We start from the raw sequence: 11,867 nt of genomic DNA, 5'->3' as shown, positions 1-11,867 counted from the left end.
ATCAAGACTTGAAAAGAAATGTTTTGAGATGAGTTTTGAAAGAATCAGAGGATAAACATTTTTTGATGTCTTCAGGAAGGCCATTCCATAATTTAGGACTAGAGTATGCAAAAGATCTTTCCCCCCACGTTTTGGTAATTTTGGGGGTTACAAGAAAATTGGAAGTGGATGAGCGTAGAGGTCTTGCAGGAGTGTAGTTTTGGATTAGAGAGATAAGGTATTGAGGAGCAGAGCCGTGAACGCAATGAAAGGTGAGCAACAAAATTTTGAAAACAATGCGATCTTTTACTGGGAGCCAGTGTAGCGACTGCAAAACTGGGGAAATGTGGGTACGCTTGGTGGTCAGAGAAACAATACGAGCTGCAGCGTTTTGAAGCTTCTGAAGCTTGGACACTAGATTCTGGGGTAGATTGATTAGGAGGGCATTGGCAAAATCAAGACGGGAGGAAATCAGAGCATGAACTAATTTTTCGGTGGCAGACTTGGACAAATATTTACGAATAAAACCGATATTACGCAAGTGGTACCTTACAGATCTACAAATATTAAAGAGAAGCAATGACGAAAAGAAAAATGAATTGTGAAAGAAGAAAATTAAATTGTATCTTAAAAAAGAATGAGTAGAGAAAGAATGACTAAACGAATGAAAGAAAGTGAAAAAGAAAATAATGAACGAATGAAAAAAAAGAAAGTATTTATACCGCATTTACCAACATTCTTAATGAGTTGGTCGTATTATCTGTAGAATGGACAATTTATTGTTGTGAAAATGTAAAGATTTATTTGTTGTTGGAAAGTTGTCTGACTTTTTAAACTTTTCAACACAGCTACTTTGTCTAAATCATTAAAAAAAAAGAGAAAAAAAAAAGGATGGCATGCTGATCTATAATAACCCTTTGATGTTCATATGTTATGTAAAAAGCCAGGGTAAAAAGAAAAAGGAAAAAATCACATCGATCTATATAATTATAACAGATCTCACACATCTGCACAAAACTATCATTCACGACTAGATTATTGTGATGCGCCGAATTTCTTTGCTTTCATTGAATGAGGGGTGGACGGTCTCGGTGAATGTGTATACATGTGCATTGTGGGATATCAAAGATGTCAGCCACCATGGACAACCAACGGTCTGCTAACGTGGAAGTTATTTTAAGCATCCTCAATTTTCTATGCATTGCACCAAATATTTTCGTTAAAGTACCTCAGATGCGGAATATAGTAAAAACAGGAAGTGTCAGAGGGCTCAACCTCAAAGCCTTCATGATGGAGACCGTTGTGTAAGTATTATTGGGAAATAGGGTCTAGATCTAGATTGGACAGCGGTATGGGCATGGCATGGGACAGGATTTCCCAGGCCAGCGGAGTCGGCGGCTAGCTGAGCGAGACGAGGGTTATACTCGACCAGCTGCATTACCGTCGTGCAAGTGGGCGTGACGTGACCATGGTGACGATCGATCATGCGGCTTGCAGCAGGTTCATCGTTTTTACAGGCACAATCACAGACTAGCCTTAAGGGCTCCCTGGAAATGTTTTTATGATATGTTATTCCAGGGAGCCTTAACCGGCTCCCATACCACTGCACTGAGAGGCATGTAAACAAAACCTAAAATGTGTCCCAAATCACACTTTCCCGCACCCGACCAATATTGGACAGTGGCTTTGATAAATTGTATGGGACTTTTGATCGTAATTACACCCAGAATATCATAATCAGAGGTAAAAATAATGAAATAAAGCAATTTTCTTACCAGACCGATACAGCTTAGCTCCCTTTTCACGTGTACCGTGTGAATTAATAAATGTGCTGCTTCCGTATAATGCGCTGAATAACACTCATACAGCGCATTATACGGAAGCAGCACAATCACGGAAGTGCCAGTCAGAGGTCATCACCATTGTGTAGAGATCGTGAATTCACACGGTACAGGTGAGCCCTTAAGTCCAATATTGGTCGGGTGCGGGAAAGTGTGATTTGGGACACATTTTAGGTTTTGTTTACATGCCTCTCTGTGCAGTGGTATGGGAGCCGGTTAAGGCTCCCTGGAATAACATATCATAAAAACCATTTCCAGGGAGCCCTTAAGGCTATCACCGACAGATATGATAATTTATGTTTCATCTTGTTAATGTGATTTCTTTCAAGTTTCAGTTAAACTAAGTCCACAATCAAAGCCAAAGGATTATTATTGATCAGATTAGGCCTATTATTTATGCCAATTACTATGGCATGTTTGTAAACGTGGAGCCCGTTTCTCGAACAACAACAAGACATTTTGACTTAGTTTATAGACAGTAAATTTATCTACAAACTACAGAGATGTCTCTGATCTTCCTGAACCATTTTACGAAGAGCTTACTAGCTAGACATCTCATGAAATCTATACTAAAGTATATTGGTGAGCAGTTAGAGGAGCCAAGACATAGCCCTTATCGCAATTCCACCGGATTAAAAAAAGTAATTTTAGAAAAACTGCAATTATTTAAATGAATCAGAAATGAATTGTGATGAATTGGGTTGTTTCATGAAAGAGATGAATCATTAAACCAATTCCACGACAGTCATATCTTTGTCTGCGACCTACGGAGATATCGGGAAGCAGACAAGCCATTTCACAAAACCATCATGATAAGCGACAAGTTCATGATTTAGATACCGTCGGCTAAAATAATGCGGTCTTTGTCACTTTCCATCAGATTTTATCCTGAATTACAAAGGGAGATTATGAGGCTTAATTTCACTCAAACTGTTTGAAAAAGTAAAAATCTAAGGGAGTGGTAGCAGTAGCACAATGGTACATACATGTCTATCCAATTTGCATGAAAACGTGTTACTAATTGAAATCTAAGAATTTATCAAATTGATGAAACTCAAGGTTGCTTTGGTGAAAAGCTAATCAAAATTTGCAGGTGGTAGCTCGCGTGTCTGACTCTTGCTCAAGCTAATTGGTTTTTGATTAAATTACACAGTTTTTTATATCAACCTTCAACAATGTAACCCATTCACTTTAAAGTGAACCAGTAACCCGAACTGTAAATTGTGTATGAAATGTTACTTAATTTCCGGTAGGCCTATATTCCTTGTACTGTACTAACCCTCTAATATGTAAATAAAATCCTGAACAAATTCTCAAATCACATATCAACACCCTCTAACGGTAAATTCTCCCAACCAAACATTGAATTTTCCCCAACAGTTTTTCCATGAAAATAAAACATCAAACAGACCTTTTTTTTTAAATCTTTCAAATTTCAACACTTAAATGTTTGGAATGGTATATAGAGCCAATTCATTGCTTTGGGAGACTTCAGGCGTCGATCAGATCATTTTTTCTCAATTTTTAACATTAAGAATGGTCTGTTACAAGGCACCATGCTCTTTAAAATACACCACCAGCTAGTCAACATTTGTCTTCCTCACCTCATAATCAAAGCTACATACATCAGCAGAAGAGACCACACACTCAAGCTCTCTGTTCCTGAGGCAACAATCGACTCCTACAAGTACTCATTTTACCCCCGCACCATTCGCATCTGGAATCAACTACCATTCACTGCAGTTACTGCCCCAACAGTTGCTGCTTTCCAGATGACCGCCCTCCCTGTCATCAGAGAGTTGGAACCTCCTGTAGGTTCCAGAATGCTGTAAACCATATAGCAGCATGTCTCTTTTTTACTTGCACGTCACTATTTTACTGTATAAAGCAATTGTATACCCTTTTGTTGTCTGCACCTTCACCTGCTGTCACAACACATCCCATCCCAGTATAGCTTGGAAAAGCTGCTTTAGGGATTACCTCATCAAGTATCAAGTTACAAACTTTCAGATTATTTTTAAATTGGCATCTAGCATTGAAGTCACTACCTTAGCACCATTTTCTCTCATCTGAACAATGTTAACAAGTCCCTTTAAAGCATGGGCGTCAATCCTTACGTACATGTAATACCTATTGTTCAGGGGGGATGAATGAATAGATCATCCCCCCCCCCCCTGAACAATAGGTATTACGTAAGGATTGACGCCCATGCTATAAAGATACTATGTCCCTTTTGCAGCCAACCTCAAATTCTGTAGAACTTTGCAGGAATTTTGCATATGTCATATACGTCCTATCTGTGAAATTTAAACGTTAGCAGTGTCCTAATATTCAAATAATGCAAGGAAACCTGTTTACTTGCTAGACTTCACTGTCAGACACTATTGAGTGACTGACTGGCTTTTTTTCTTCTTTGGTGCCGGTAATAACATACATAAAATGAGCTGTAAAGGATTTGTCTACATCAATAAACCCACTTCTTGTAATGGCCAAAATTAGACTGATTGCATCTTTGTGCAGCATAAAAGGTAGGACCATGCAATACAATGGTCTGAAAATCAAGACTTTTACTTAATGGCTCTATAGCTCCTATTATAAAGTCGATTTGACAACTAATAGTCGTTATTTTGCCACTTAAAGACATTTTCAAGCCCACTTTTTTTTAAAGGGGAGTTTTAAATTAGTATTATCTTTCAAATGCCGTTGGAATTTAACCTTTTCATTTTTTGGGCAAGCAAATGGGACATAGTACCTTTAAAGCCACACTGTAGTACTTGTACTAGCTACTTGCTCCCTCTATATAGAAAACAATGCCTAATCGGTGACCATTGGTCCCCCATGATCCTCTTTTTCTTATGTTAATTGAGAGCTGAGTTGATGAGATAACCACCTGTCCAATGACCTTGCAGGGTGGTCTAATCCCTCCTGTAAACTAGTACAGATAAGCTTTAAGTGGTTGGAGAACCTCTCCCTTAAACTTTATTGGGGAAGAGATCTTAAAGCTTATCTGTACTAGTTTACAGGAGGGATGAGACCACACTGCAAGGTCACTGGACAGGTGCTTATCTCATCAACGCAGCTCTCAATTAACATAAGAAAAAGAGGATCATGGTGGACCAATGGTCACCAATTAGGCATTGTTTTCTATATAGGGAGCAAGTAGCTACCAGTAGGACGGTGTGGCTTTAAAGAAAAACGATTCTGACAAAACATACCCTTATCTAAATTGTAGCCAGTAAGGGTCAACAGTGTGTGCAGCAGGCTCGACTTATAATATGATTGACGTATAATATTTATAGGCTATATTTAATTTAATCCCAGCATTTTCATTTTGTTGTTTGCATGCAGGTACATGGTTGGAATGCTGTATTATTTCACCAATGATTTCCCATTCCTGGCCTATGCAGAGTACGTAGCTCTTGAAATTCAAGGTGAGTTATTAGGATTCTTTATTAAAATTGTTACTAGAGGTCCAACAGCAACAACAAATATATCTAAGACGGGGGAAAAGGATATTTAATCCTGAAGGGCTCATTTCAAGTGGGAATAATATTTCAGAGAAATAGGGATTAAAACATTTGAAGAAAGAAAAAAGATTAAAAGAGGAGATTCTCAGCTTTACAGTGGTATATTACTTGTCACATTGTGATTTAAAAAATTAAAAAAATTATAAAAAGGAAAAAGAGAGATTTGTCCAGTTCCAAAGAAAATTACTTTCGAAAAAAATACTTTCAAAATTGTGTTGTCCATTTAAGCACCCTGACTCCCAATGTATTTGTGCAAGGTGAAAGCAGGGGGATCAAAAATCTATGGAATGCTCAAGGATATTGTCTCAAAACCTACGCACTAATTAAGCTGATTTAACTAGGGATTAGGGTTTATCCCCTTCTGTCTCTTAACAGACAATATGTATGCAATGAATATTGAATAGAGTGGATACACAATTACTAGCGCCCTCACTGGCAGGCTGCTACAGGCCTATTTTATTCAGCTAGCTGGTCAACGTCGTTTAATAAGTGCAGCAGAGCAAGATGCTAGCCAGTCACAGCTCAAAATTACCAAAACGTTATGAGAAGGATCATGAAGACTGATATTTTTTAAATCAGCACAAAATCTTACCCAGATTATAAGCTTTTCAAACCTTCTCCTCCACTTTAAAATTCTGTTCTAACCCCCTTATCGCCTAGAGTATATGACAATGCCAAAGCTGATATTTTTGTTGTCTTTTTCCCATAATGCATCACCTGAAATCGACTGAACAGTGGTGTCGCTAGATGGCGCTGTGAATTCACCGTATTATTAATAGAATGAGTTTATGATAGAATTTCTAATGTAGAGCTCAAAAGTGTAACTTTGCAATCATCTCTTCTTCTTCTTTCCCATCCAGCCCTGTTCATGGTACTGATCTTTCTACACTACGCAGATGATTTGGATGTCAGGATATTGCCAATCGCTGCTTTGTATCCTTTAAAACAAAACAGTCACTGCTGTAGCAATCAACCCCTGGGAGGGGGGGGGGGGGTGTCTCACAAAGATCCTAAGTCGACCTTAAAGGTAATACAAAGTTTTGGTATCGGGTCATGAATTTGGTTCAAATGAACACATTGGAAGCATATGCGATCCTACAATATTCAGTGGTCGTTGTCGCGGTTGAAATCAAGTCTAAAGTTATGAAATTGTAAATAATAAACTCTTCATGTTGCTTGGCTCCCTCTCAAGGTCAAGATATTAATTAAGCTATAAAACAATGTTTCTTGTTTCTTGCTATCAGCCAATCAAATGCAATGATTGCAGTAGCTTATAACAATTATCATATCTTGTTTTTGATAACAGCTACTTATTTGAAACAAGACACAGGGCCTTCTTGCATACAGGTAGAAAGCGTCACATTTAAACCTCACTCAATTAAATGAAACAAAAACTGATTTATTGAATCATTTTTCTCCTTGACAACACATTTATTTCCCAGATTTTTTCTTGTGACGGCCATCATAGGGTCTGGTTCTGTTCCAGTGTCCATTATTTCTTTTCTCTTTGTAAGTATTTATTTAATTATGAATTAATGCGAAATCCAGCTCATTTTAAGACTGTATTCATTATCTATTATAATTGGGGGCACTTCATACCCCTTATACTGTTAGGTTTTTTTAAAGATTAAAAAAAATAAATTATAATTTATTTTTATAGTAAGATAGTATTTATTTATTTAACTAGGGGGCACTTTTTTGTACTGTTAAGCTGTTTTTTTTCTTTCTATCATTATGTTCCTCATGATCAAATACTACTTCGGATTTAGCATGGCTGCTACATTTAGTATATAGCCCCTACTTCCTATGAGTTGTCCGTTTAATACACCTGGGTCATGAGTGGCAAATGTATATAAGTGTTGTGCTAAAGCCAAAGGACATGGGTGTTGTGCCAAGGATTGAATTCACGACTTTTTGCATCACCGGTCAGATGTTCAAGGCACTAGACTACAGCACCTCTAATAAATGCACTGCTGAATTTTCATAGATTTTTTTGTGATGTAATCAAATGTATGCATAAATCTTTGTTAAAGAGAAGGTTGAGTTCTGGGAAGAGGTGAAAAATAATTTGTGAGCGTTATCATTCTTATTAAGCAAGTGTGGAAGAACATCAGATAAGACATGTTCCCTGAAAAGCATGGCTCTTCAAATGCCTTCATATTCTAAATATGTCATGTTACATCGTAAAACTCGGGGCTAGGATTTTTACGCCACGTGTTCGTGAAGTCCCATATACATCTTTCTGTGTACAGTGTTTGTAACTTTACCAAGACTTGGCCAAATTTATTATCATTTTGATGATTCCAGAACCTTGCAATACACACAAATTCTTATATGCTAGATGAGCAACCTTTTCTGGTCGTTTCCACACCGTTTCTTTCACAATGCAATCGCATGACCAGAACTCAACTTCATCTTTAAGTGCCTTAATACAAATATTCAATTCGCCTGTAATGAACAATTGTAATTCAGTAGTCAGAATGCAAACTGCATACATTAGGTACTGCTAGGTAGGGCAAGCCATAATGTTTGCCCTACCTAGCAACAACTAATGTATGCAATTTGCGGAACTCAATTTGCATTCGGACTATTGAAATACATTTAGCTGTAACAGGTGAATGAAATAATTTGTAACGAGGCACTTGACAAAGATTTTTGCATTAAATTTGATTCCATTACTTAAATGGCCTATTGCACATTATACATTTCCACTATTATCACTGATTATTATATCAATATTATTTTTCTCTTTTTTTTCAGTCAATGAATATGCCTCTCCAAGCAGGCAGTAAACTGTTAGCGCTCAACACCATCTATAGAGCAAAGAACTCAGGATCAGCTAGCTTACTTATGTGGTCTATCTCAGGGCTTACATCAACAGGTGAGTAATTAATTATAAAAATAACATTAGGCCTGTCTTCATCAGCTCGAGTTTGCCAAACAACCTGCTTTTTTAACTACCGGTATCCCGATCACAAATTAACCAGTTAATTTGCATCTACATCAGCTCCATTCATTATCATATTTGGTCGAGAAAATATCCTGAGAAATATTGGTCTTGTTTCCAAAATATCCCTCTATTTGGGAAATAGGGGCTAATTTGCGCCCATCCGAGCTAGTTTGTGATGAGCGTATCGGTCTGATCAAGACGCAATTTCGAGCTTCGGGATATTATCCTGAATCTGAAAATAGCGGGTTATTTGGCAAACTCGAGCTGATGAAGACAGGCCTAGTACGTCTTGTTTACCCAGAGTAGCCTCATCAGTACTAATACATTTCTCCCTGAGGGCCCTGCAATCAATCATATTATTACCCCGGCTAGAATCGAGCTTCCTTGAAAAAAAAGTAATCGAAGCAGGTCCATGAAAGTTTGAGAAAAATGCAAGAAAAGATGATATATACATGAACATGTAAATGTATATGCAGTCACTTAAAGGGATAGTTGAGTTCTGTTTTCAGACTGCAAATGCCTTCATAGTGCATGGTTATTGCTCTTATTCTTATCTATGACATTTCTAGTGCCCTTTTAGAACCTAAACTTGCTATGAAGGTAATGTTAGACCCCAAAATGTGTGAAATTTAGCCAATTCGATCATACCAATTCAGCTCCACTTTCAAAAAAGTATGGTGACCGTTAATTAATTATTTAATTAAAAATAACAATACATGGGTCGGCTGGTTGTGCGTTATATAACCAACATGAAAATGCCAACAAACTCAGCCAACATCGGCATTGGCTAAAATACGAAGTAAAAGGCGCTATTTCTTTTTTTCAACGTCTTTTTTCAAATTATCTAATATTTGTGGTGGTACACAAGTATTAGAATTGTTATATTTATGGATATTTCAGCCGTCTCTGAACCGATTTTGATCAAACAAAGATGATTTTGTCATTTAAATCGTATGTCCTTTCAAATTTGACACTCAGTTTTTCATTATCTCACAAAAAATTATTTTGTGTAGCACCCTCTGCAACAGAACTCAACTATCCCTTTAATGATCAGTAGGGCGCTTTAGCAACGAGACAGAAAGCACAGGAGACGGAGTGTTTAACCAACTGTGACGGGTCTCGCACTCTTGTTACTGTCGGGATATTTAAGCGCTTTTGCTGTCTGCTAAAGGCGACGGGGACGCAAAGCCGTATCCAATTCCAGCGCTGAACCGCACGCCTGCTGCCTTTTGGTGCTAGTGCTCTGGTGCCTTGAGGCTTGGCCGGAGCGCCGGGGCAATGGACCCGGCGGTGGGCGGTAGTGCACAGCGTGCAGGCACGTCATGCATAACGATGAAAAAGGGCCCCCAAAGTAGGCCTAAACGGCCAAACCATCAATTTATTGTAGATTGAGGTATAGAATAAGCTACTTATTGAACAGACATTGGAAACACTAGTAGATTCCCTGTTTTTATCTTCAGTAGTCATGGTAGTGCCCTGCATTGTTAGATTTGGATAAAAATTATTTGTCAGCTCTCTCTCTTATGTCGTGTTTAGGGAACGAACGCTAAGTTGGCCGAGTACCGTTCCGTTTCAGGTTCGCGCATGCGCAGTTTGTTTTTTTTCGCTCGCGTTACCATCTCCTGTGCGTACCGTCTCGTTGCTAAAGTGCCCTACTGTCTAAATGGATGACGTCGTGATTTTCTTCACATGCTTCTCTCTTCTTGATGTAAAGAAGGAATCGCTGTATTTCATAGAGGACATTCATACCGATCCATGCTATTACATGTTTGGGGAGAGTCCTGCATGGGCATCATTTCACAAAACCTTCGAAATCCCATTGTAAGGCATGTTTATTTTAATAAACAAGTTTCAATTGGTTGTCAGCGAACTTGTACTTACAACAGTTTCATGAAATGCTGCCTAGAAGCCACTGTAAATCTTCAAAATCTACCTATTTTTGAGCAGATGTTGTGAATACTTAGTGAATCGAAGGAGTCTGTTATGTGCCTTTTATTAATTTTAAATAGAAATAGGGCACCATATAAATGCTGTGAAACATCATCATCATCATCAACAAGTGTAAAGGAATGTTTTCTCCCTTTCTTTCTCCTCACAGGTCGTATAGCAACTACTCTCATGACAAAACCTGACTTATTAGGTGAGTATCGTAAGGTTTATCATCATCATTTTTATAGACAGGTTTTCTAGTTTGATTGTACTGTTGTTATATCATTGAAATATATTAACACAACCATTTCAACAAAGTCCATAACCATCCTTTACACTGCATTCATGTATTGCATGATATTTCGTACAGCGATGCTTTACCTTAAAGGTAATGCAAAGTGTTGGGAAATTTTAGAAATTGGATTGATAGTAAATTCTTTAAAATTTGATATATTTGTATGCCCCTGTGGATGTATTAGTACTAGAAAATTTAACCCCTAAAACTCTTCTACTTTTCAAATTTCAAATATTTTAAATAGCGCCTAAGGCCATTCCATGGTAGCTGCGACCATGAAAATCTCAGAATATGCAGTTCTGATATATAATTTCCAAACGGGAATAGCAAATCCGTCAATTGTAGTCGAAAAACATTGTTTTTTGTAGCTAAATTAATATCTGTCTTGAGAGGGAGCTATAGAACATAAAGAGTTTATTATTGACAATTTCATCACTTTAGATTTGATTTCAACCGCGACAACAATCATAGAATATTGTAAAATTACAAAAGCTCAAATATGTTCATTTGAACCAAATTCATGACCCCATACCCAAACTTTGTATTACCTTTAATGCTCCAAGAGAATATACAGTAGTGATGCTCTCGATAATAATCTGAGTCTGCTTCACATTGTTGGTTTTAGACATACATGTAGGTCATTATATTCAGGGTAAGGCTGTTTATTAAAAATACTCTTGACGGTATTGTTTTTCTACAATATCATTTCAATGGATTAACAAAAACATTTTTTCAGTAGGCTTGCGGGTGCACTCTGCGAGAGAGAGGGAGGATTGGGAAGTCCTGAAAAGGACTCTCTGTAATCTTTCTTGAGGGTGTGTAGTCCTGGAGTTTCAGGACTCCTCAATCCTCCCTCTCTCTCACATGGTGCACCTGCAAGCCTACTGTATATCTACATCACCATGCAAGCCAATACTAACAAGCAGCATCAAAACCATTTTAACAAAGCTTCCTTACATTGCATACATGGTGTTACTGATTCCGTACAGCGATGCCTGCCATTCATGCAATGTTCACTTTTTCTCTGTTTCTCCCTATTCTGTTCCAGTGCTCACAAACTTCACAGTGGCAGCATGTCTAAGCTTCACCGTGTGCTGTGCAATCATCGTCTACCGTCCCAGCGAGAAGAAGTTTGAGTAGATGCGACCCCTCGGACATTCCAGCCAATCATTCCGACCAATCAAAGAAGCCCCATGGGTGAAATTTCGATTAGCTAAATCTTGTCATTGGAAGTATGTGTTCAGGTTTGTGTCAATTCTCTCCAGTAATGTGCCTTAACACTGCAGCTGACAGTATTATAACTCTACCCTACCAGGGGGGTGTTTCACAAAAATCCTAAGATGAAC

The 11,867-nt window shown here is 38.0% G+C and overlaps 1 protein-coding gene across 1 annotated transcript; it reads left to right on the top strand.

Annotated features, from left to right (window-relative positions):
- Positions 1-1,081: 1,081 nt before the first annotated feature.
- On the top strand, positions 1,082-11,864 carry LOC105445047 (mannose-P-dolichol utilization defect 1 protein homolog 2-like). Its single transcript, XM_030982867.1, has 7 exons — positions 1,082-1,283; positions 5,169-5,251; positions 6,208-6,280; positions 6,790-6,856; positions 8,108-8,228; positions 10,396-10,437; positions 11,570-11,864. Exons 1-7 carry the CDS (start codon positions 1,108-1,110, stop codon positions 11,659-11,661), a joined length of 654 nt encoding a protein of 217 aa, XP_030838727.1. The 5' UTR covers positions 1,082-1,107; the 3' UTR covers positions 11,662-11,864.
- Positions 11,865-11,867: the final 3 nt, after the last annotated feature.

The sequence above is a fragment of the Strongylocentrotus purpuratus genome, unplaced genomic scaffold (assembly GCF_000002235.5).
Source record: "Strongylocentrotus purpuratus isolate Spur 01 unplaced genomic scaffold, Spur_5.0 spur5_scaffold_13, whole genome shotgun sequence".
Lineage (NCBI taxonomy): Eukaryota > Metazoa > Echinodermata > Echinoidea > Camarodonta > Strongylocentrotidae > Strongylocentrotus > Strongylocentrotus purpuratus.
Note: the sequence above shows the minus strand (reverse complement) of the source record. Positions and strands in the feature narration are given on the sequence as shown.

Bases quoted from the DNA above. Each gene is read 5' to 3' on its own strand.
- LOC105445047 (XM_030982867.1), top strand. From the start codon at position 1,108: ATGTCAGCCACCATGGACAACCAACGGTCTGCTAACGTGGAAGTTATT. The intron at 6,281-6,789 runs GTATCCTTTAAA...TTTATTTCCCAG, and splicing joins ATATTGCCAATCGCTGCTTT to ATTTTTTCTTGTGACGGCCA. The intron at 10,438-11,569 runs GTGAGTATCGTA...ATTCTGTTCCAG, and splicing joins GACAAAACCTGACTTATTAG to TGCTCACAAACTTCACAGTG.